General features: G+C 52.8%; 1 protein-coding gene across 8 annotated transcripts; it reads left to right on the top strand.

The window, feature by feature from the left end:
- The first annotated feature begins 428 nt into the window (after positions 1 to 428).
- On the top strand, positions 429 to 25,383 carry C11H1orf159 (chromosome 11 C1orf159 homolog). Of its 8 annotated transcripts, none has more exons than XR_004628719.1 (11): positions 719 to 1,115; positions 13,522 to 13,644; positions 13,876 to 13,964; positions 16,116 to 16,191; positions 19,148 to 19,309; positions 19,612 to 19,677; positions 20,693 to 20,834; positions 21,266 to 21,400; positions 22,590 to 22,615; positions 22,715 to 22,745; positions 24,146 to 24,229. XR_004628719.1 is itself a non-coding variant. In XM_034671290.1 (10 exons), the coding sequence occupies exons 3-10, from the start codon at positions 13,893 to 13,895 to the stop codon at positions 24,241 to 24,243; spliced, it is 666 nt and encodes a 221-aa protein (XP_034527181.1). In that variant the 5' UTR covers positions 806 to 1,115; positions 13,522 to 13,644; positions 13,876 to 13,892; the 3' UTR covers positions 24,244 to 25,380. The 8 variants fall into 8 exon arrangements, 6 of the variants coding, with proteins under 6 accessions (XP_034527178.1, XP_034527179.1, XP_034527182.1 ...); XR_004628720.1 differs by having other exon boundaries at positions 799 to 1,115; positions 19,148 to 19,294; XM_034671290.1 differs by lacking the exon at positions 20,693 to 20,834 and having other exon boundaries at positions 806 to 1,115; positions 24,146 to 25,380.
- The last annotated feature ends 77 nt before the right edge of the window (positions 25,384 to 25,460 follow it).

Here is a 25,460-nt window from a genome sequence, read left to right as displayed (position 1 = left end):
CCCCTCCCTGTCCATGAAGCTTCATGGCTGCAGGGGTAGTTTAGTGGGAAGTGTAACCCGTCTGACCGGCCCCACCAGCTCAGAGAAACCCCAGGTCACACCTGTCTCTTTCCCATCTATCCCTATTGATACGGAAGTGCCAGGTGCAGGTGGGACCTGAAAAGCCTGCGTAAGAGCCCATGCTGAAAACAGTCTGCTCAGGCTCCTCCTGGTGCCTGTGCTGGGCTATGGATGCCCTTCCTGGTTCAGGCCAAGGTCACAGACCTCTCTGTTCACTTACAGGCCCTTGAGGAAAACCAGCCCCTCTTTATTCACGATGATACCGCCTTGAGGCACACCCAGTGTCCTTGCCTGTCTGCGGCACTCTGCGGGGCCAACCCCATCATTAGGAAGGTATTTGCACGCAGGCTGGACATGCCAAGGGGAGTGGTCCGTCTGGCTCTCCTTTCTCCCGGAAGCTCTTTGGCACACCCCTTTCCCCGCTCCCCTCCCCTGCTCTGCACGCGCAAGGGGTGCTGAAAGGGCAGCCTTGCCATGGGCCAGGCACCGAGATACCCTATTTCATCCTGACCCCGCCCTGCGAGAAAAGCTGCCCAACGTCCCCAAAGCGGCAGAGCCGGGTCCGCAAGGTGAGCCAAGAACAAAGACTTCCTCCCGGGTAGCGCGCCGCCCGCTGACTCCCCGCTCGGATCCAGCGAACGCCGCGACGCCGGGAGCACGGCCTTTCCAGCGCTGCCACCTGCTGGCCCGCATCCCCGGGCTTCCCGGTCTCCTAGCAACGCCAAGATGGCCGGCGCGCGTAGACTCCTGGGGGGTGTAGTTCTTCTCCTTCCCAGCGCGGTCTGGGAGCCCCCGCTATTAAGACGGAGGCCCCCTAGACTACACTTCCTAGGTTGCTCCGCGCGCGCCTCCCACGGCCTCGCGATAACCCTGTGCCGGAGCCCATCTGGAGAGAGCGAGCTCTCGCGGTGCCTGCCGGGAGTTGTAGTTTAAGGCTGGGAGTCGAGGGGCCTGGTACCGGCGTTGAGGCGGCAGAGAGACTACAAATCCCAGGGAGGGCGGCGCGACCGCCTGGAGGGCGGGGGGTACGAAAGAGGAACGCGAAGGGCGCCGGGGTGAGTGAGGGGCCGGGGGCGGGAGCGCGGGCGGCACGGGCCGGGGGCGGACCGGGGGCGTGCAGGGGCGCCAGGGGGGGCGGCCTTGGGGCGCGGAAGACGCGGCCGGGCGGTCTCGGGCGCGGCGCGGGGCGCGGAGTCGGGACAAAGGTCCGCGGGGACCCGGCTCCCCTCGGGCTACCGAACCTCCCGCAGGTGCAGTCCGCTAAGAGAGCCCGCAGGTAGCTGGACTTAGGACCCCCCCCCCCCACGTCACCGAAGTCGCGGAGCCCCAGGAGGCCTCGGCCTGAGGATCGAGGCCAGGCGGCGTGAAGTGGGAGGCCGCCGGATGCCCTGGAAGCCCTTTCCAGACTGGCGCTCTCCCTTGAGGTTGCCGGGTTGTTAGTCCGTTTATCGCCATGAAATAGTCAAGATTGGGTCGCAACGTAGGTTTTCAAGGAGTGTATTGTCACCATAACAATTTGACATATTAGTTCAAGTATAATTTAAGGCCAGGTCGTTTGGGTACATTTGGATATGGCTTTTCAAGGATTTCAAGGAATAGCATTTTGGCAAATACAGCTTCTCCCCCAAAAAACCGTTTTGTGATCATTCTTAACCGCGTCGTCCTATTAAATTCGGAGGTGTCAAACTTAGCCCCGTTTTTTGGTTTGTGTTTTTCTTAGTACGACTACACTCTACGGAAAAGGCTGGCTTTGGTCTTCGTCTTTCTCGTGGGTTTTCACCTGGGGGAGACCTGGAAGAGGTCCCAATACAGGGTGGTCTAGGCGCCTGGGTTGGGGAAGTTTTAATAGACCACCTGAATTGTTCCAGTTCCCACTCCCAGCTAAGAGCCCCTGGATAGTATAGTCGTCTGTGTTCATCCAGAATCTTAATGGCCACGTTGTTTTCAGAAGTTCCTAAAAGGAAATAAAATCTGGATTATTTAGAAAGTCTGTTTTCGTAGCACATGCACACCCCCACCCCTGCTCTGGTATATTCCTCCCCAAAGCAGAGGGGACAGATGTCTTGGTGGGTGATCACCTGAGTGGGCTGGTCCACAGGCAGCACCCAGGACCCCAGAGGCACCTCCCAACGCTTCACTTACTCTTGTACTCCGGAGTAAGCTGTGATCTGTCATCTAACTCATCGGAAGAGTGACTTTAGTCACCATAGCACTCAGAGTTCCGCATCCCCAAGGCCAAGGGTACCTTTGAGTGGTTTCCCAACATGCAAACCTCTCGCGTAGGCTCCAGGGGTTGCACACCCGTCAGGTGTGCGGAGTCCACGTGATGGTGGGCAGTGGGTGCCATTCCTGGCATCTGCCATACATGTCAGTTGCCTGGAATGTTTTCTTTCCTTCCAGTCAAGTTGTCGGCAGCATTTATTTTCCATCGCAGCCTGAGATGGGATTTTTAGATCTAGAAGCATGTTCCTGTTTTTTCCTGAGAGTGAGATTCCATGTCTCCTTCCTTTGCTTGCTGGGAAAATAACCAGAGGTACCTACTCTGATGGGGGACGTCCAGTGGACCTGTGTCGTGCTCCCATTAGTGCATCAGACCCGGAGCTGATGACCACCTGTCCCCCACTCTCCTGTCCAGCCACAGCTGCCTGAAGGCTGGGGGCCAGAGCTGCAGGGAGTATTTGTGTGTGTGGTCACTAAGGCAAGGCTTCCGGCTGGAGGGCTTGTTTACCAGGTTGTCCTGCGAGCACTAACCCTATTTACTGACCACACATAGTTTCCCCAGTTAACCTGACACGTTACTTGTTTAGAATCAGAGCAACCTGGAGGCTTTATTTCTTCATTGAAACCAATTCTTCTAAGGAAAAATGAATTGTGAGACAACATATAGTACAATTTAAGTTCTCACCAAATTTTTCATTACCACATAGAAGAATTTTTACCCAGTTATTTAACTTTTTGGCTCCAATGCGATTTTCAAAGTGAATCACATCTATTCAGTTAGTTATTGACGTGTGATTCACAGGCAGTGAAATGCTTAGGTCCAGTTTGACCAATTGTGACAATGCATCCAGCTGTGTAGCCTGCACACCTGTCATGATAGAAGACATTTCTGTCATCCCTGAAAGGGCCCTTGTGTTGTGGATTGAATGGTTGTGTCCCCCAAATGCATATGTTGGAACCCTAACTCACAGTGTTTTGGTGTTTGGAGGTGGAACCTTTGGGATGTGGTTATGGTTAGATGAGGTCATGCGGGTGGGCCGCATGGTGGCATTAGTGCCTTTATGAGGAGAGAGAGAAATCTGCTCACAGGCCCAGGGAAGGGCCATGGAACACAGCAAGCAGGCACCCCCTTGCAAGCCGGGAAGGGCCCGCACCAGACTCGGGGTCTCCGAAATCTCCCAGCACCTGGGCGTCTTGGTTTCAGACCCTGGGTGTTGCTGCGTCAGCACTCCTGGGCTGTGCCACGGTGCGCTTATCAGTCCCGTGATGGCCCGTGGTGGGGTTTCTTGGGTTTGGCTTGTGTGACTAAAGAGGTTATGGACATTCTTGTACACATTTTCTGTGGGTGTGTTTTCCTTTCTCTTGGGAAAATCCCTGCGAGTGACCCTGCCTAATGGGCCTACCGAGCAGCTGCCTAATGGGCCTACCGAGCAGAGCAGTGTTTCATGGTGGCTTTAGTTTGCATTTCCTGGAGCTTAGTGGTGCTGACCACTTTTCCACCTGCTTATCACCATTCATACCTATTTCTGAAATGTCCCATCAAGTCTTTTGTCCTTTTTTAAAATTATCAAGTTGTAAAAGCCCTTTATATCTTCTGGATACACGGCTTGTCAGACATACTGCAAATATTATCCCCCATTCTTTGACTTGCTTATTCATTTTATTAATGGTATATTTTAAAAATTCACTTAGAAAATTTTGGAGTGGTTTTAGATTTACAGGAAAGTGTTCAAGATAGCCAGTTTTCCCTCGTATCGACATTAGGTAACCACGGTGCATTTGTGGAAACTGAGAAACAGTAGCGCTATGTTCCTGTTGTCTTACACCGCAGACTTGAGAGTTCACTCGGTTCCCCAACATCCCTGTCCAGGTCCCACACTGCATTGAGTGTCACAGCTCCTTTGTCCCCTCTGGGATGGGCTGGTGTCTCAGACTCTCTTACTTTTTCAGGACCGTGACCGTTTTGAGGAGGACTGCACAGGCGTTGTGTCGAATGTCCCTCATTTTGGGTTTGTCTGTTGCGTTTTCTGGTGGTTAGAGTGGGGCTGTGGGTTTGGGGGAGAACACCGCAGCGGTGAGGCGGCCCTCTCGTCACATGCTTTCAGGGGGTCGCTGGCGTCCGTAGGGCAGCACGGGGCACGTTGGCCTGGTCACCCGGTCCCGGCGGTGCCTGCCAGGTGTCTCCTCTCCCCCTCCTGTCTTCTCTGGCGGCCACTCAGTGAGGCAGTCGCCCTCCGGGGGGTGGGAACGAGCCGGGCCCCCCGCGGTGTGGGGGTGGCAGGGGAGATCCACGGTATTATCTGGAATGCCGTGGGAGGCTTTCCTGTGCCCCACGTGTGGATTTCGCCATCATTTCCCTGCGTCGGCTGGGGCTCCGGGAAGTCTGTCGGGCACTCTGGGCACGAGCCAGCACTGCGGGGCTTTGCTGCCCACAGTGTTGCAGCCGTGGCCGTTGGGAGCGCTTTCATCGTTCGTGTTGGCGGCACTCTCTCACTTGCTGGTGCTCCCAGATGCTCCCCGTGTGCCTGCCTCAGCCCTAGAGTCAGCCAATTTCCGGGGAGCCCTGGTTTCTTTCATGGAGGGGGTGTCGAGAAGCCAGGATCTGGGCACTGGTGTCCCTGCCTGAGGGCCTCCCGGTGGGCGGGGCTCGATGCCGTGCGTGTCCGTGATCTGTCTGTGTGTATCTGTAACCTGTGATCTGTAACATGCTTACTTGTAACCTTCCTGTCGGAACCTGGCTCCCACCATCCGCCGTCCTCTTTCTTTCTTTCTTTCTTTCTTTCTTTCTTTTTCTTTCTTTCCTTCTCTTTCTTTCTTTCTTTCTTTCTTTCTTTCTTTCTTTTCTTTCTTCCTTCCTTCCTTCCTTCCTTCCTTCCTTCCTTCNTTTCTTTTTCTTTCTTTCCTTCTCTTTCTTTCTTTCTTTCTTTCTTTCTTTCTTTCTTTTCTTTCTTCCTTCCTTCCTTCCTTCCTTCCTTCCTTCCTTCCTTCCTTCCTTCCTTCCTTTCAACTGGGGGAGAGAGTGGTGGGGGTAGAAGGCAGAGGGAGACAGAGAATCCCAAGCAGACTTCACAACCCACACGGGGCTTGATCCTAGGACTCTGAGATCACAAGCTGAGCCAAAATCAAGAGTCAGATGCTTAACCAACTGTGCCCCCCAGGCGCCTCCCATTTTCTCATCTGTCCAGCCCAGCCCCAGTGTGCACAGAAAGCAGTTTCAGAATTGTTCACCCACGTTCCATCCCCACAAGAAATAAATTTACCAAATAGAGGACAGTGTTTATGTGTAGTTCTTTTCATCTTTCGCCTACCGGTCAAACTTCATTTTCCAGAGATGCTGAGGTCAGCTCCTTTTTTCCCGTCCCTTCAGCGTGTTGATGTCACACTTCTGACACAGTTAAAATCAGTGGTCATAGTCTGTGTTCTGTCTTGAGATCCCTCACATTCTGTTTAATTTTTTTGCATACATTAAACTTTATTCTCTGTGATATATGCTTCTATGGGCTTTGACAAATGCACAGTCTCGTGTCCACCATAATGGTATATTTTGATGAGACGTTTTTGATATTAATAAAATTTAACTTATGAATTGGTTTTCTTTTTCAGTTCATGCTTTCTGTGTCCTTGCCTAAGCAGGTCATCAAGATATTCTCCTTCATTTTCTTCTAGAAGCTTTCTGGATTCATTTTTGCATTTAGGTTTATGATCCATTTCTAAGTTTTTCATGTGATCTGAGTGTAGGTCTGGTTTTATTCCATGTGAGTAGCCAGTTGTCTGGCACGATTTGTTGAAAAACTATTTTTCTCCATTAAATTGCTTTGGCATCTTGTCAAAAATTATCTGACTGTTATTTCTAGATTCTCTGTTTTGTTACATCGGTCTGTTTATACTTTCATCAACTGTCTTGTGACTTTATAAGTCTTCAAGTAAGGTCCCGTAAATCCTCCATCTTCTTTTTAAAAACTGCCTTGGCTCTTCTAGGTTCTAAGCATTTTCTTGTAAATTTGAGAATCAGCTTGTGAAAAAAAGAATCAGCTTGTGTATTCCTCAAAACAAAAGGCTTCTGTAATGTTGATTGATATCGTGTTAAGTATAAGATCATGCAGGGACAATTTACATCTTAATAATATTAAATTCTGTAATCCACTGACATGAATTAATGGGTATTTCCATTACATATAAAATGATGTATATAATATATGCCATTATGGTATATCTTTTCCTTAGTTAGATCTTGAATTTCAGCAGTGTTTTATAGTTTTCAGTATAAAGGTCTTACATATTTTAAAATAAATTTATCCCCAGGACCTAGCAAATTATGTTTTTGAATGCCACTGTAAATATTTAAGTTTCATTTTCCGATTAATTGTTGCTAATGTATAGAGATAACCATTGATTTGTATATTGACTTTATATTCTTGGAACATTGCTAAATTCACTCATAAATTATACTGGCTCTTCCCCATAGATTTCTTAGGATTCTCCATGTAAATAGTCATGCCATCTGCACAGAAACAGTTTCTTGGTTTTCTCTCCTTATTGCATCGACGAAGTACCTACAGACAACATTGAATAGAAATGCTAAGATTGGATATCCTTGATTTCTTCAGTCTTTAGGGGAAATGTCCTATACCTCATTGTTAGTGTGTTAGCTACAGGTTTTTATAGATGTCTGTTATCAGGCTTGGTGTATTTCCTTCTAGTTGTAGTTTGTTGAGAGTTTTTAACATGAACTTTCTTCAGAGGAATGTAATCAAATTTAGAGTCTCCACAACATAACATTTGCAGCATATAGGATACAATCCAAAATTACCGAACATATGAAGAACTACAATAATATGAGCCATTCTCCAGGGAAAAGACAGTCAATAGACACTAATTATATTATGACCCAGGTGTTGGATGGTCCAGCAAACACTTTGTTTTTCAAATTTTTATTTACATTCTAGTTAGTGAACATACAGTGTGGTGTTGGTTTCCGGGGTAGAATTTGGTGGCTCGTCACTGACATCCGGGGCTCATCAACAAGTGCCCCCATCACCCATCTAGCCCCTACCCCCCACCTCCCTTCATCAACCTCAGTTTGTTCTCTATCATTAAGAGTTTCTTATGGGGGGCGCCTGGGTGGCACAGTGGTTAAGCGTCTGCCTTCGGCTCAGGGCGTGATCCCGGCGTTATGGGATCGAGCCCCACATCAGGCTCCACCATGGGAAGCCTGCTTCTTCCTCTCCCACTCCCCCTGCTTGTGTTCCCTCTCTCGCTGGCTGTCTCTATCTCTGTAGAATAAATAAAATCTTAAAAAAAAAAAGTTTCTTATGGTTTGTTTCCCTCTCTTTTTTCCCCTCTCCCATATGTTTCTGTGTTTTGTTTCTTAAATTCCACGTGGGTGAAATCATATGGCATTTGTCTTTCCTCTGACTGACTGACTTTCCTTAGCATAATACATTGTAGCTCCATCCGTGTCATTGCGAATGGCAAAATTTCATCCTTTTTGATGGCTGAGTAACATCCTATTGTATATATACACCACATCTTCTCTATCCATTCATCAGTCAATTGGTGTTTGGGCTCTTTTCATAGTTTGTCCATTGATAATGCTGCTATAAATATCAGGGTGCATGTATCCCTTTGAATCTGTATTTTTGTATGCTTTGGGTAAATAGTAGTGCAATTGCTGGATCATAGGGCAGTTCTGTTTTTAATTTTTTTGAAAAATTTATTTATTTATTCAAGGGGGAGGGGCAGAGGGAGAGAGAGAATCTCAAGCAGACCCCCCCAGCATGAAGCCCAACACAGGGCTTGATCTCATGACCCATGAGATCATGACCTGAGCCCAAACCACAAGTCGGATGCTTAACCGACTGCGCCACCCAGGCCTCCCTCTATTTTTAACTTTTTGAGGAACCTCCATGCTGTTTTCCACAGTGGCCGCACCAGTTTGCATTCCCACCAAAGTGCAAGAGTGTTCCCATTTCTGTACATCCTCGCTAACGCCTGTTGTTTCTTGCATTGTTAATTTTAGCCATTCTGAGAGGTGTGAGGTGGTGTCTCATTGTGGTTTTGATTTGTGTTTCCCTGATGATGAGTGATGTTGGCATCTTTTCAAGTGTCTGAATGTCTTCTTTGGAAAAATGTCTATTCATGTTTTCTGCTCATTTCCTAACTGGATTATTGTTTTTGGGGTGTTGAGTTTGATAAGTTCTTTATAGATTTTGGTCAAACAAACACTTTAAGGCAGACTTAATAATTATATTCAGTTAAGGTAAAGGATAATATACTCATCATGAACAAAAATATAGGAAATCTCTGTAAGGAAATAGGATACACACACACACACACACACACTTTTAATGAGCCAAATGGAAATTTAAGAACTGAAAAATACAGCATCTGAAATGAAAACTTTATTGAATGGTCATAGTAGAATGAGAGTGACAGGAAATAGTTGATGACATCAAAGATAGATAGAACTCATCTAGTCTGAAGGAAAAAGGGGGATTGATTGGGGGAAATGTCTAACACATGGGTAATTATAGACTCCAGAGGGAGAGGGGAGACACATAGTGGGGCAGAAGAAATAGATGAAGAAACAATGACTAAAACCTTTCCAAATTTAGTGAAAGACATACGGATAAATATGAATAAAGTCACATTTAGACACATCATTTTCAAGTTACTGAAAACTCAAGCTTAACTTTGAAAATCTTGAAAGCAGAGAAAAGCAACAGATCACATACAGTGTAGCTTTGTAAAGACTGTGAATCAGGGACCATGGAGGTGAGAGGCGAGTGGGACTGCACCCTAAAATACTAAAAGAATTCTATAACCTCCAAGAGTGAATGTTAAATAAAAGTATTTTCAGGGAAAGAGAAACTGATAAAATTTGTTGCCATCAAGTGTGCACTGCTAAAACTGCTAAAGAACTTTTTGTAGACTGAAGGAAAGTGCCAAGGTTAGAGTCAGGTCTTAGGGATGAGGGATGAACGTCAAGAACAGTAAATAACTGGGGGAGATGTTTTCTTTCAAGTACATGTGTTTTAAAAAATTAAAACATTTCTTGTGTATGTAATGTATGCGGATGTAATAGGTATGACAATTGTAGCACAAAGAATGGTAAAGGCTACATGAACCTGTCGAGTTTAGTAGAAGCAGTGCCATATTCTAAGTAGTCTGTGAAAAAGAGGGTGTATATTGCCATCTCGAGAGCAACAGTTATAAAAATATGCAAAGAAGTATAATCAAAGAACCAAAATAAAATAAAAGAACCAAAATAGGGTTGAAAGGCAATTTCTAAAATACTCAAATAGGGGTGCCTGGGTGGCGCAGTCATTAAGCGTCTGCCTTTGGCTCAGGGCCTGATCCCAGGGTCCTGGGATCGAGCCCCACATCAGGCTCCTCTGCTGGAAGCCTGCTTCTCCCTCTCCCGCTCCCCCTGCTTGTGTTCCCTCTCTCGCTGGCTGTCTCTATCTCTGTCAAATAAATAAATAAAATCTTTAAAAAAAATACTCAAATAATATAAAAGAAAGCAGGAAAGAGAGAACAGAGGAGAAAACACCAGAGAGACCAGAAGAAAACAAAATAGTAGCTCTAAATCCACCCACAGTGTCCTGGTACATTTGCCAAAGCCCATATATACGACATCAAGAGTGACCATTGTGTAAATATGGACTTTGGGTGACAGTGATGTGTCAGTACAGGTTCATTGATTATAACAAATGTACAGGATGTTGATGGAGGCTCTGCTTGTGTGGTGGTGGTGGGTGGTATGGAAACTCTTACTTCCTGCTCAGTTTTGCTGTGAACCTGAAACTGCTCTAAAAATATTTTGTAGATTATGGGCACCTGGGTGGCTCAGTCGGTTGAGTGTCCGACTTGGTTTCAGCTCAGGTCATGATCTCAGGGTTCTGGGATTAAGCCCAGAGTTGGGCTCCACGCTCAGTGGGGAGTCTGCTTGAAGATTCTTTCCCTCTCCCTCTGCCCCTCCCCCAGTGCTTGCTCACTCACTCTCTCTCAAGTAAATAAATCTTTAAAGAATATAAAAATATTTTATATATTAAGACAAAACAAAACAGATGGACTAGTAGAAAACAAGTAATAAAATGGTAGACCTAAGTCTAAACATAGTGATAATTACATTAAATGTTAATGGACTAAACTCTCCAATTAAAAGAGATTGTCACAATGGATAAATAAAGAAGACCTGCTACGTGCTGTGTATAGGAGATTTACTTTTAGTATAAAAACACAGGTTGAAAATAAGATACATAGATGCAAAATATATCTATAGATCTGAGACCTATCTATCCATGTTTCTGTCTTGCAAACAGTGAACATAAGATTAGAGTGGCTGTATTTGTATCAGATAAAATAGATTTCAGGAGGTTGAGTATTACCAAAAATAAAGGGGAAATGTCTAGTGATAAAAGGGTCATTTCATCAAGAAGACATATCAATTATAAATGTGTCTAATAACAGAGCATCAAAATAAATGAAGCAAAATTGACAGAATTAAGGGGAGAAGTAGGCAGTTCCACAATTATAATAAGAGATTTTAACATCTCTTCTTCTCACCAAATATTAGAACAAAAACCCAAAAGAAATTAGTAAAGACATAGAGGATCTGAACCCTCCTCTCAGGCATCCTGACCTCATAGCTATTTGTAGAAAGCTACACCCATCAAAAGCAGAATACAGATTCCTACTATGTGCATCTTGTACATTCTCTAACGTAGACCAAGTGCTGTGCCCTAAAGCAAGTTTCAAAACTGAAGAAGTAAAGCTGTTTTTATTTGCAGCTGACGTGATTATGTAGGATACCCTAAGAAATCTCCATAAAGTACCAGGACTATCAAGTGAATTTTGTAAGATTTCAGAAACTAAGACTAATGAACAAATTTTAATTGTATTTTTTATGTACTGGCAGCAAACTATTGGAAGATGAAATTAGAAATTCAATTCTATTTACTATAATACCAAAAAATAAAATATTTAGTAGTAAGTATAACAAACTTCTTTGTTAAGTAGTCTGAGCTCATGTATAGGACTGGCTTATCCAGAACCCCTTCTGCTCAGGACCACCTCTTCACTGCAAACCTCAGAAGAGAGCTGAAAAGAAAACTTGAAGAGATGGGGAGTGATCGCACATTCATAGATTGGAAGACTCAATATTATCACAATGTTGATTATCCCAACCAAAATTCCAGTAGGCTTTTTTGTAGAAACTGACAGCGTGGTTCTAAAATATGGAAACGCACAACCCTAGACTTTAGAGCCATTGAACAAAGCAGAGCTTATGCTGCCTGGTTTTCAAGACGTCAGTAAAGCTTTAGTAGCTGACACCGTGGTGGTGGTGAAGGATAGACACATAGGTGATAGACACATAGGTGAGTGGAGCAGAACAGAAACATACACACTCAGTTGGTTTTCAACAACGATGTCATGATGATGTGAAAAGGAAAGTCTTAATAGTGCTGCAGATCCTGGACATGCTTGTGGAAAAAATAAACCTTGATCTTTACTGTATACCATACACGAAAGTAACTCAACATGTAAAAGCTAAAACTCTGAAACTTCTGGAATAAAACATAGGAATGAACATGAGGTCAAGGCAGAGATTAACCTTAGGACACAAAAAAGCAAGAATCATAAAAGAAAAAAATGGATGCATTTGATTTTATCAAGTGAAAAAATTTGCTGTCCTGGATACCCATGTGCAAATGAAAAGGCAAGCCACAGATAGGAGAAAATATTTGCAAAATATTTATATCTGAAAAATACATATATCTGACAAAGAACATGGAGGAGCTATTACAAGTCAATGATAGAAAGCCAATTAAACAAAATGGGCAAATGATTGAAGAAGACATATAAACACATGAGAGCTAAGAACCATCATTAGTCATCAGGGAACAGTGAACCACCACCGCACACCCGCTGACACAATGCAAAGTGCTGGTGGGAGCGCGCGTGGGACCACCACCCTGGGAGACAGATCGACAGGCGAGAAAGGTAAATACAACTTACCTTGACCCAGTCATTCCAGTCCTAAGTATCCACCCAAGAGAAATTAAATGTCCACAGCAGCTTTTTCATAGGCACTGAAATGCAGGCACGATCCAGGTGTCCATCGGCAGGTGGGTGGGTCAAGGCAACGTTGCCCACACTCACCACGGAGCCGTCATTCAGCCGTGAAAGGGATGAAGTGCAGTTGCGTCTAAAGATCATTAGCTCAAGTGGAAGGAGCCAGGCACAGAAGTGTCTATGCTGTCTGGTTCATTTGCATAAAATTCTAGACAATGTAAGCTTCGTCTGCAGTGACAAAGATTAGCCCCTGGATGCGTGAAGCAGGGCTGGAGGGAAGGACTGCGGAGGGGCTCAGACTTCGTCTGCGGGTGGCCAAGACATCCTGCACAACGTGTCTGAACTCGTTGAATGCGTGCTTTACATGGGTGCAGTTTGTTGTATGTAAATCATACCCCAGTAACATCCACTAACTGGCAGATGAAAGTGTTGATTAAAATCTGGGACTTCTGAGGGGCCCCTTGAGGGGCTTAGACTGTTAAGCATCTGCCTTCGGCTAGGGTTATGACCTCCGGGTCCTGGGATCAAGCCCCATGTCAGGCTCCCTGCTCGGTGGGGAGTCTCCCCCTCTCCCTTTGCCCCTCCCCACTGCTTGTGCTCATGCTCTCTCTCTCTCTCCCTCCCTCTGTCTCAAATAAATAAAATCTTTAAAAAAATATCTTGGACTTCTGATTCCTGAATTGAAAGGGTAATTTATGACTTAGTGTGACCCTGGGGATGCCTCTTACCACAGAGTGAGCTGAAGGGTCCATGACTTTCAGGATTTCCACAAGGCTGAGCCCACATGGAACAGACAAAAAGGAAAACATTTGATCACACCGTGTAGGTGAGGGTCAGCGTGTCTGTGATATCACAGTTGCTGTCCTAGAAAGGAGAAGGCGCATTTCGGAATAGAGCACACACTTCAAATGGGATGGCATGAATGAGGGGCCGGGGCAGGGGGGCAGGTGGCTCTTAACAGTTTCCATGACAAGAGCAGGGTGAATAGTAGAAAATTATAAGACTGAGGGTCCCTGACTGGCCTGTGTTGGCCCCAGAAGTGTTTCACTGCCTAGGTGTTCTGTCTCTTGGTGAGAATGCTTGAACTGGGGACAGAGCAAGATGGCGGAGGGACAAGTCCTGTCCAAGCTCATGAGTAGACCCCCTCCTGCTTCGCCCTTTCAGGAGGCAGTGAATGGCTGAAAGCTTTGGAGGAAGGAGTGAGTCCACCCAGATCCAGATCCAGATCCAGATCCAGATGGGTTGAGCACAGCCCCTCCAGTCCCTCAGCTCTGGGGGCTCCTTATGGTAAGTCAGTTAAGCCTACCAACAGTGGGCCTCACCATCTGCCTTGATTTGCAGGCCTGGGACCAGGGATCTGCAGTTTCTTAGCCCCGCCATTAACTAAGCACTGGGCACTACCTCTGGATGTCTGCAGCTCCCATCCCAGAGGGCCGGGTAAGGGTCCTGCACCTCGGCCCCCACCTGGTGCCCCGGAAGGAGGCGCCTGCATCTGCACAGTGCCCCTATCTGTTGCAGACCCTGTGTTCTGGAACATGGCGCTCCAGCGTGCCGTCCTCCTGGCGGGCCTCCTGGTGGAAGTTGCCAGCAAATCCTCAGGAAGTGTGGTAGGTGTCCCCTCACACAGTGGCGTGGGTGCCAGGAACTAGAGTCGAAACCCTCTCTTCCCAGCCCCTCATGGTGGCAGTGGGCCCTTCACCCAGCAACCTTTGGGGGTCACCCTTGCCCTGGCCGCAGGGACAATTGACTGTGCCCACTGTCAGGGTCAGAGAAGCCTGTGCCTCGAGGAGAGCAGCAAACGCATGCCCCCCCAACTGGCACCTGCTCTGTTATGCCCCCTAGAACCTTCTTTTTCTCTTTGCCAAACGGAACCTGTTGCAGTAGCTGGAAAAGGGTCTCCACAGAGCTGCCCCCGCTGACGCTGAACGGAGCCTGTGAGCTGCCTGTCCAGCTTGGGCTGTGTGGAGACTGCGTGCTCCAGTCAAGCAGCAGCATTAGGCGGGGTCTGCCCCAGGCCTCCTGTGGCCAGGTATCCTGGCTCTCCCAGGCCAGTGACTCGGGTGTGCTGTGCTCCGGCCATGTCCACATACACCCAGCCACACATCATCCAGGCCTTCCAGAGGACGGGGCCTTCCAGCCATTCTGCCTCTGCCAGGGTTGGGTGGAGTGGGATGGCTGGAGTGTCCCTTGGGGGCTGGACCTCAGCCATGAACTGGCCTTGGACCCCTCCTGCGGTGGCGTCCTTAGCCCTGACTGCTCACTGTGTTCTCATCACGAGACGCTAAAGCTCAGCTGTGGTAAGCACACGCTGAGCCAACCTTCCACTGGAAACCCTCGAGTCTGGCCCCGTAAATGCCAGCACTAGGCACATCTGTCCCCCACTCGGTGCACCCACATGTGCACACCGCGGGCGTGAGTTCCTGCCCCACAGCCTGCCCTGGTGTGGGCACTTCCTCTGCAGGGGCCCTGCTGCAAACCCCTGGCGGAGGCAGCCACAGAGCGCCGAGCACATCAATGCAGCACCCAGGCCCTGGGGTTACTTTTCTGGGGAGCAAAGGGCAGAGGTGCCTCACCAGGGAGGCCGTGGTGCCTGGGTTTATCTGCATATTTAATCACAGTCTGGAAGAACATGTGTCTCCTTTTCCTGGGAAGGAGGCCGCATGTGGCGCTGGGGCAGGGTAGCACCTGTAAGAGTGGTGTTTTCAAAGCCACCGCCTGGCAAGTGGTGAGAAACGCACAGGCACACCTCGTGGTGTTGCACTTCGCGGGTCTTAACGCTTTTTACAGATGAAAGGTCTGGGGCCGCCTGTGTTGAGCACCCTGTGGGCATCACGCTTCTCCCAGCGCATGCTCCCGGCACACCTCTGTGCCACGTGGTGGTCCCTCGCAGCACTTCCGACTTCCTCGTGACTGTCCCGTCGGTTATGGTGACCTGTGATCAGTGACGATGACCCGCCGAAAGCTCGGTGACGGTCAGCAGTTCGTAGCGGTAAAGCATTTCAAGTCAGGGCATGTACGCTGTGTGTTGGACACAACGCAGTTGCTCCCTTTAGGGGCCATAGTGTGCTATAAACGTAACTCTTACAACGCTGGAAAACAAAAAATTCACGTGGTTCACTGTACCATGCTCTGGCCTGAATCTACAGTATTACCAGGGTGTGCCTGTAAATAGTTTCTGGATTGAATGCCCCACCCTGTATCCACTTGTGGTCCATGGGGGTGAGCGGCCGTAGCGCTGACCCAGGAGACCCACCTACGGAAAGGGCCACAGTGCCCACCACCTCCCAGGCAACGCATTGAGTGGCCAGCCAGGCAGGCAGTGGGGGGAGTGACTGCATAAACCACAGAGCACCGACAGCCCAGGAAGTGTCCCCAGGAGCACCCCCTGCCCCGCCAGGTTGCCCCAGCCCGGGCCCTGGTCAGAACCTCTGAGTGGGCCCCCAAGGGATCCCCTTCCTGACTTTTGGGAATCTGAGTGCTTCGGAACATGCTTATGTGTATTCAGTCATCAAACACTCACTGGGCATGTGAAGTTCTGTTCCAGGAAGTGTTCGTGTGGTGTGGCTATGTGTCCTCACCTCGCTCTGGGTAAGCAAGGGACGGTCACCCCATTCGGAATTTAGAAGAGGTCAGAGCCATGGGCATTGGGTCAAGCTTGTGAGGTAACTCTCTGCAGATGCCATTCTCAGCCTGGCCTACTTGTCCTGCCCCAGCCCCCGGCTGTGGGGTCTGAAAACTCACCGCCCTCTCCCCTCTAGGGCCAGCAGCCTGAATGTTGTGTGGACGTGGTGGACGCCAACACCACCTGCGGGGGCACAAGCCTGTGTGGTCCAGGTAAGCTGCTTTGGCACCAGCCATCCTTGACCAGCCTTGGTGATGAGGACAGTGCTCATGGCGAACGCCGTGGAGGTCACCGTAGCTCATGTGAGCAGGCGGACACACGGGCCCCTCAGGAAGGACACTGGAGATGCCTGGGAGGTCGGCGAGGGGGTAGAGGAGTGGGCAGAAGCAGCGGGAAAGGGACAGGACCCCATCTGAGCCTCCCTCCCGGCTGGCAGCCTGACCACCTCTTCTTGGGTGGAGGCGGGTGAGTGCGCCGGTCGGACCCTCCGTCTCCGCGATGAGCGTGTTTCTTTCCTCCTGCCGCGTGGGCGGCCTCCACGAGGGGCCTTTGTCTCCTGCTCCTCAGGGAGGAAAAGCGAGGTCAGGGCCCTTCTGGCTCCTGCTGTTTTTGAGGGTCTTTAGCTGGAAATATTTTTTTGTGTGAAAGAGGCATATTCTGGTTTCCCTCATTTGAAATTTTATCCTCAGAAAGTTTCACATGTTAAAAGCCAAGCTGCAGAGAGAACTGGGTTAGAAGTTGTGAGATAAGAGACCGGCAAAGGGGGAGAAAGGGCGCAGATGGAACCAGAACAAAAGAACGGGTGTGAGCACAGTGTCCCGCGCCTCACCGGATGGGGCTCTGGTCCTGGCGGCGGTCCGTCCGGCGCAGGGGATGCGCGGGTGTTGGGAGCCAGCGTGGCAGGGGGGCCTCCGCAGGGCGAGGCCTCTGTGTGGTGCGAGCAGTCGGGTGTTCAGTGAGAGGCATTTCCGTGCAAACAAAAGAAAAACAAATGTGAATGGTTGGAGCCAATCGTAAGTCTGGTTTTTCAGTCTGGAGGGCAGTCAGCTAAGTACCCTTCCAGGTGTCGGACTCGAGGCCGGTGTAGGGGGAGCGAGACGGCAGAGGCCGTGCGGCCGCTGGTCAGCCTTCTGAGAGGCCCACACGGGAGCAGGCGTGAGGCTGTGTCCACACGGGGTGTCGAGGTGATATCTCCAAAGTTCGTATCCTCAGCTCGCAGGGCTTTGGGGAAAAGGCCCTTTCAGTTCTCAGTGATTCCGAGGCAGGAGGGTGGGAGGAGAGTGGAAATGTTAGTTTGGAGAGTCGTAGCCAAATACGGAAGAGACTGGAAGGTTTCCGGAGCCAGTGCAGCTCGCGGGTAGGTCACGAGCCTCAGGCACGAGCAGGACTGGAGTCTGGTACCCATACAGGTGCACTACCGACACAGTCCCCCCGCTTCCACCAAAGAGAATCACAGCGAGACACGGATTTGCTTTTTTTTTTTAATCGTTTACTACTTGTTTTGTTTTTTTTTTTTGTTCGTTTCTTTCTTAATAATAAGTTTTTATTATGTTATGTGAGTCACCATACAGTACATCCCTAGTTTTTGATGCAATGTCCCATGATTCATTAGTTGCGTATAACACCCAGTGCACCATGCAATACGTGCCCTCCTTACTACCCATCACCAGTCTATCCCCTTCCCCCACCCCCTCCCCTCTGAAGCCCGCAGTCTGTTTCCCAGAGTCCACAGTCTCTCGTGGTTCATTGAACGAATTTGCTTTTAAAAGAAGTCTGGGCTCACTAAACGTGGCCTGGTCGTCCACGTGCGTGCAGCAAGAATAGCGATTGACTGTTGAGGCTTTTTTAAGTCGGCCTTGCTGCACCTTTCCACAAGGAGTCTTAGATTGGACCCCCGAGGCCGGGAAGCCAAGTCGAGAGCTTGCCATCAGACCTAACCTGCAACACATACAGATTTTGGTGAATCCTCTCTTCTCAAGGTCCGAATAGCCTCAGTTTCCTGGACTTGCCCAGAAGCGACCTTCCTTCTCACCTGTGAGGCTGGGGAGCCGGTGAGCTGGGCGTCAGGTAGTTTTTCAAAGGGGCCTCATTGGCTTCATAAAGCCAACCTTAGCTCCTTAGTCTTTCTGGTCACCGGCCCTGGCTCTCTAGCTGTCCCTTGTCCCTGCACACGACGGCCCAGCCCAGGGCCTTCTTGAGGCTGGCAGCCCTGGGCAGCTTTGCCCAGTGACCTTGGAGCCAGCCGGAGGAGTGCTTTTTGGGAGAACCGCCGCACTGGCGCCAGGTGTGCCAGGCCCCCCTGTTCCCAGGCCCCCTGGTGTGGTGCTCGGCCTGTCCACCCACAGCATCACAGGCGCTGCTGCTGGTCAGTCTTCGGGCCCTGCCATCCACTTGGGGTCCCTGGACAAAGGCCTCCATCTCACAGTGACACATTGCATGTGGATTAAACATCAGTGAAATTCATTGTGAGGGACGTGTGGCCTGTGGCGTGTCCCTGGACTCTGACGCTAGGATTCAGGGCCAGCTCAGTACCTGCAATCAGTGTCAGCTGAACATGTGTTTGCTCAGCCACTGTGCTAAATGTTGGGGATGTTAAGAAAAAATAAAGGTATAAGACACAATTCCTGCCCTTAGGGGTGCCCTGACTAGTTGGCAAAACAGTCTGTCTGTAAACTGCTGGCCAGTGGGAGCTGGGCTGCTCCCAGCACCGGGGAAGGCTGGGGATGCTGGCGGTGGCCTCAGTCTGGGACCTCCCCAGGGAAGGGGTCAACAGGGGCTAGGGTCACACCGGGGCTAGAGACAGTGTCACTGAGGGGGGTGGGCCTTGTCCCTTGTGGCCCCTGTGGAGGCAGGGTGAGGGCCCGGTGGTCGGGCTGCTGTGGGCCTCTCCGGAGCGTGCGGCCGCACACAGCACCACCTGTCTCGGGTTCCCGGCCTGTCCAGAGTGTTTTACAAGACGTCCAGGAAGGGAGCCCACAGGAGCCCCTGGGTGAGAGCCCGCGGTGGCTCCCGTCAAATTTGTGTCTTTTTCTGAAATCAAGCGTACCATTCCATCCAGACTTCCAGAATGAGAGAATTCACATTCTTGAGTGAATTCTCCGGTTTCCCAAACTCAGAATATGGAAGAGCTCCCTGAAGGCAGGCGCTGAGTCACTGTCCCCCGCACAGGCTGCTACAGGCACCGGAACGAGGACGGCAGTGTCAGCTGCATCCGATGCGGGAACGGCACCTACAGCTCCGAGTGCGGTGGCCGCCCTGCGGCACCCCCCACCAGGCCCACCTGGCCTGCTTCCCACCGAGGGGCCACGTCTCCAGGTTCTGCAGGAACGGGTGGGGGTTGCCCTTCTTGTCCCCACAGCAGCGGGTGGCCACCTTTCCCTGGACCACTGTCCGTCGAGGGGACACCCCCCCGCCCCACCTGGTCCCCTCTCTCCCTGAGTCCTCCTGTCCGTGCAGGACAGCCGTGGGGTGAGGGCAGCTCTGTCTCCACGGCCTCCTCCCTTTCTGGTTTCTGGCCCGTGACCCCCGCTGGGCCGTGTCTCTGGCTCCCGGGGTGTCTTCAGCAACGTCCCTGTGCGTGGTCCAGACCTGCCTGGGGAGCCGGCAGCACTGACCGCTCTGCTTCCCCACAGTCACCGGCTGGGGCGCACAGTTCCCAGTGAACCGGAGCACAGGGACGCCCGGGCAGCCAAATCTTGGTAAGTCTCAGGCTCACCAGTTGAGAGCAGGGCCTCTGCACAGGTCCTGGTGGAGGAGGGGTCATCGTCTGCCATTCCCAGTGCACGTGACCACTTACACTGGCCTCAGCAGGGCCATGGCCACGGCCAAGGTCACACTGCACCCCAGGCAAGAGATCTATGGACAGGGACCCAGCCTGACCACAGAGCGGGGTTGGCGGAGTCGGCAGCCCCCGGGGCTGGGGTCACTGGGCACAGGCAGAAGGCCCTCACACGTGCCGCTGAGCAGTTCTAGTGAGTGGAAACCCTTACAGCTGCACACCACACCCTTTGCCTCAGTCCTGGCCCACCCAGCACCTCGGGCCACGGAAACTCAGGACGTGCAGTTCTCTGGAGATGGGAGGGCGCCCCGAGGTCCCCTTGCCCCCATCCCCTGAGGCTCTTCTGAGGATATAGGGCTCAGACTGCAAACACTGCATGCCAGGCAGAAGAGCCCAGCACATGGCCTGGTCCTTGGGGGCAGACACAGGGCCCACGTCCTGCATACTCTGTCCTCAGCTTGCATCCCGTTGATCTGAGATGTGGCCCGCCAGCCACGGAGCCTTGGCCCTGCCACAGGGGCGTGGTGCCCCAGCCACAGGGGCCACTGCAGTCAGGGAGCAGGACCTGCCCCAGGAGTGGTCGCCTCCTCTTCTCAGGTGACCAGGTCGTGATGAGGGTTGTGTGTCCCCCAGACGCTGGGCCTTCAGCAGAGGGCGTGTTGGACCTGGACTGAGGGCTCCGCTTTCTGCACAAGTTTCAGGACCAGAAGCAAGTGGCCTTACACTGACCTGCACCACCAAGGCCGGCCACCAGAGCGGCAGAGTTGTAGGGTGGGGTCAGCGCAGACGGCCCCGACCTCCTGTGACACCACGCTGGGTCTGGCAGTGGGGGTACCAATGGAGGAAGGCCGGCAAGTCTGGCTCTAGAGCCCATTTTCATTGCAGCAAATATGGGGCAGGACACGCCAAATTAGCCAGAATTCATCCCCCTCTAGGTTCCAGCGTAGCCGTGGCCACACCTCATGCCCGTGTCTCGGGGTCAGAAAGACACCTCCCCACAGACATCTACAAGCACTTTCCCCACAATTACCGTCCAGAGCCCCCAGCCGTGGTCCCACCAGCCCATCCTGACCCCGTGTAGGTAAAGATGGGCAGGCATCATGGCACTAGGAAGGCCATCTAGGGACCAGGGACAAGCTCCCAAGAGGCAAGGGTGTAGTGGGAACCCCTGCCTCTGAGTTGAAGGCTGTGACCTGGCATGCCAGGGATATGGGGCCCATACTCTGTGCTGAGTCTTCAGTGGGGAGGTGGGGACCAGAGGGCCTGGTGTTCTCGGGGGCTGGAACCCTTAACCCTCTCAGTATCCCACCTCCCTGTGACAAGCCCGAGGCCTAGGGAGCTGGAGCTCCTCAGACCCCACAGCCAGGTGTCTGGGCCTGCAGGGGGGACCCGAGCCCCCAAGTGCGGAACCCTGTGAGGGCCCGGGCGTGTTCAGGGAATAGGGGTCTGGGGAGGTCCTCTGAGGCCTGCCCAGGCTTACCACTGGCAGCCGCTCCCTTTGCTCACAGGGAGCCCTCAAGTGGCAGCCTCCCTCTTCCTGGGGACGCTCTTCATCAGCTCTGGCCTCATTCTGTCCGTGGCTGGGTTTTTCTACCTGAAGCGTACCAGTAAACTCCCCAAGGTTTTCTACGGAAGACACAAAGGTATTCCACACCAGAAGGGTGCTGACCAGTGCACTGGGGCTGGGGTGCAAGATGCGGCTGTCCAGCCATAAAACTCCACAAAACAGCAGGAAGGGGACTGGGTTGTCACGTGGCTCTTGTGTCTGAGAGTAAGAGGGGTGGCCCTGTCCTCGGGAGGCTCCCACGTGGGTTCTGGGGGGCTCTCAGAGTAAAGGTGTTGGCGTGACTCCACCGCGGGGCATCACGGCGGGGTTGCTAATGAGGGGTGGGGGGGAGGGGGGAAGTGACATCCTTGGTCTTGAGGCCACCTGCTCACAGCTCCCCCAGCCAGCTGTGTCCTCTCCCCATCCTGCCCCCTGGGAGTGGGGATAGGCAGGCTGGTGCAGGGACCGTGGGGCCCCGTGCCACCCCAGCTTACCCTGGGCCTGGGTGCCCGACCTGCCTCCCTCCAGAAGAGATGGGCGTCACTCCTGCTGTGCCCTCAGGTGTGCCAGGCAGGTGGTCCGGCCACCAGGTCGGACCCTTGAGTGGACAGTGCTAGTGGGCGATTAGCTAGAACTTCCTCACCTGGCCTCTGTGAGACCCCTGTCCACCCCCCCGGAGCCCACGCTGGGTGCCTCAGTGGGACTGTTGCAGCTCCCAGGTCCTGACCCACGCCAGTTGGGATGGGCCTCCCGGGTCAGCTCAGGGGCTGCTCCTCCATGGTGGGCCACAGGGGTCCTGATGGGTCAGTGCAGGGCTGGGGCAGACCCACGCAGTGTCTGTCCTCCCTGGAGAGGGGGCTCGGTCAGCCTAGGTGGCCACCGAGAGCGCAGGGGTGCATAGCAACCTCCCCAACGGAGGTGAAAGATGGGCCTGCGGTGGTCTCCCTGAGGCATGCCCCCAACCCTGGGCCTCGCCTGGGGCCGAAGGCATTCTGTTGCCTGTCTTCTGGTGGTGCTGGAGACCAACAGCGGTACCTTGTGAAGGCTGGCCTGTTGTTCTGCCAAGAGGGCTTGGGAGGGCGCTCTCCCTGGGGTGCTTGGGGGCCCACCACCCCAAGAGCAGGTGGGAAATGTGGCCAGATAGCTGGGCCCTGGGCACTGCTGGACAGTCGTGTGGAGGTGGGACTGGGCTGAGCCTGGAGTGGGGGGAGAGCCTCTGCAGGCCTGGTGGACCCCCTCCCCAGGCGAGGGACCCCTGCCCCAGTGACACCTGTGTTTGCCCACAGCCCCTGCCCTGCAGCCTGGCGAAGCCGTAAGTAACCTGGAAGGATGGGCCCGCGTGCCCCCGTGTCGTGGGCCTCTGTGCTGGGGGCCGCCCGCTGTTCTCACTGTGCCTTTTCTCCTTTTCAAGGCTGCCATGATTCCCCCGCCACAGCCCTCAGGTATGTCAGCCCTCAGCTCAGGGTGAAAAATCTCAAAATTATCCTGCCCATGGGGTCAGCCACTCTCCAGGGACACTGCAGGGCTGGGCTCTGCGGGCACCTGGTCCTGCAGCTCTCGGGACACGGGCCAGGGCCCCCCGTAATCAACCCACGACTCTGCTGCCTTTTCCCTTTTATTCCTTTCTATTCCTGACATGTTGAGTCTGTTGGGAGACAACGAGAGTCCCCAGCACAGGGTCTGGGGCCACCCCTGACGCCTTTGCTTGGCCCTCACCAAGTTCCAGCTCTACCTGGGTGATGGGTGCAGGGAGCTGGCTGGCCCGGCATAAGGCCTTCCCGTGGTCCCTCCTGAGTGGCTGGCACTTCAGTTTTACTCGGACAGGCGTGATGATTCCAGGAGCAGGTGCACATATCAACCCTGTTATAGATGACTTCGTGAGCACAGAGAGGTTGAGTGACTGGCCCATGGTCACACAGTTACAGGCCATGGAGCCTGGCCTCCACAGTCTGTGTTGTTACCACTGTGCAGAAGTCTGCAGTGGGGACAGGGGAGGACGTCCCTCTTCTTTGGGGACAAAGAAGTTATTAGCCAAGGCTAGATCTACTCTGTTCTGTAGAACACTTGTCTCTGATTTCTCTAAAGCAGGACCATCCACACGCATCTTGAATTTCCCTGCACTGGTCTCTTAGGGCCGCCGTAACAAATGACCACAAACTGGGGGCTTGAAACAACAGGAATGTATTCTCTCCCAGTCCAGGAGGCCGGAAGTCAGAAGTCACGCTGGGGGTTGGGGGGCACTCCCTCCAGAGTCTCTAGGGGAGGGTCCTTCCTGCCTCTTCCGGCCTCCGGTGGCTCCAGGCGTCCCTGGGCTTGTGACCCACACCACTCCAGCCTCTGCCCCCGTCTTCACGGGGCTTCTCCCGGGTCTCCTCTCTCTGCCTCCCTCTTGTGAGGACGCTGGTCGTTGGATTTAGGGCCCCCCAGATAATCCAGGAGGATCTCATCTCAAGGTCCTTACACATCTGCAAATACCCTTTTTCCAAGTAAGGTCGCACCTGCAGGTTCTGGGGCTTCAGACATGGACTCATTTGGGGGCCGCCCTCCAGCCCTGCTGTGCATCATGGGACCTGTTGCCTCTGTGTCTTGTGAGAGCCAGGCCCTCGCCCAGGCACAGGTGCTCAGGGTGCGGGGGCACCGAGTGTCTGCAGTGAGCGGAGCGTTCATCAGACACTCTCCTCAGCAGCAGCTACTCCGCTCACAAGCGGGGGCTCCGTGGGCTCCCCTCCCCTCGGCTGCGCTGCACCCCACTCCCAGGAGCTCTGGGGAGGGCCGAGACCCGGGGCCACCCTTCCTGTCCCAGGCCCCACTCTGACCCTGCCTGTCTCTGACCCCGTTTCAGTGCGGAAGCCGCGCTATGTCAGGCGTGAGCGGCCCTTGGACAGGGACGCGGGCTCCACTGCCGTCTCCTCGGTGGAGGCCCGGGTCAGCAACGTCTGACCCAGGGACCCACCCACAGCTCCGCACACCGCCTGGGAGAGAACCCAGCACACAAAGGGCAGGCGCTGCCCAGCAAGGCCTCAGGACTGGTCTGGACGCAGCCCCTGCCTCCGCGTGGCCGTCTCCCAGCCGCAGACGCTGCCTGAAGGTGCTGCTTCCCCCCCCAGCTGCTCAGTGTGACGGGCTGGGAGCCGTGCCCTTGAGCCGGGCTCGAGCGCCTGGCCAGGTGGGGTCTGGGCCCCTCGGGAGAGACCGCTCGCAGCGGCCAAGAGCCTACGAGGACTTCTGGGCTGCTCCATGCCTGGCAAAGCCCGGGCTCGGCCCCTCTGCCTTTCCGAGCCCACAGTGGGCAGACATCCCCCGCACCACCAGGCCAGCTGGCCTCCTGGCATCCCCTCCAGGACGGTGTCCAGACGAAGGGAAGCGTGGCATGAGAACTGGCCCCTCCAAGGCTGAGGCGCCCGCAGGGCTGTCCTATACCAAGACCCCCCACCCCTGCCCCCTAAGCCCAAGACCACACATTTCCAGGAGCTGCAGAGGCGAGGTTCCTGGTTTCTTACCGACTTCAGACACTGCTTTCCTCCTCTGTCTCCTGCCCCTGACCCGCTTTCCACGCTGGGCCCGGGCACTGCAGGTGCTTGTCCACCCAGGAACGGACGCTGGCCTGAAGCTGTTGGAGATCAAGGCCATGTCCAGCCAGGGTCACATTCACCTGAGATTACTGCCTGAGTAGCCTGGTCTCAATGGACCTGTGGAGGGCCGTGCTGGCCAGTGGCCCTGTCCCAGCTGCCCCAGGCCTGGAGACGCGTTTCTGGCCCTGGCTGGTTACAGAGAGACGGGTTCCTGAGGAGAAAGGAGCGTTGGTGGCCACCTCTCACACTGTGGGCTCGGCACTGGCCTTCCCAGATGCTCAGTTGGGACTGATCTCTCTCCTTCGACGACTGGTCTGCATCCCGGGGGCCTGAGGTGGGGCCTGCGTGCTCGGCTCCTGCATCCCTTCCGCGCCGTGATGCCTGTCCCGAGCACTGACAGTTTGCGGACACTTGACCCCACGCCTGGTCCAGCAGCTGACAGGGCAGCACCAGCTTCAGATCAGTGTCAATAAACAATTCAGGGCTTTCTTCCCCCGTCCTCCCTGCTCTGCGTTCGTCTGTTCCTCAGGAAGGGTGAAGCCCACCTGCCCTGCCCTGGGGGCGGCCCCATCATCCAGGCTAACT

This window comes from Ailuropoda melanoleuca, chromosome 11 (genome assembly GCF_002007445.2).
Source record: "Ailuropoda melanoleuca isolate Jingjing chromosome 11, ASM200744v2, whole genome shotgun sequence".
Taxonomy (NCBI): Eukaryota; Metazoa; Chordata; class Mammalia; order Carnivora; family Ursidae; genus Ailuropoda; species Ailuropoda melanoleuca.
Note: the sequence above shows the minus strand (reverse complement) of the source record. Positions and strands in the feature narration are given on the sequence as shown.

Coding starts and splice junctions, on each gene's coding strand:
- C11H1orf159 (XM_034671288.1), top strand. CDS start 13,893: ATGGCGCTCCAGCGTGCCGTCCTCCTGGCGGGCCTCCTGGTGGAAGTT. Junction 16,192..19,147: donor CACAAGCCTGTGTGGTCCAG/GTAAGCTGCTTT, acceptor TCCCCCGCACAG/GCTGCTACAGGCACCGGAAC. Junction 19,310..19,611: donor TCCAGGTTCTGCAGGAACGG/GTGGGGGTTGCC, acceptor GCTTCCCCACAG/TCACCGGCTGGGGCGCACAG.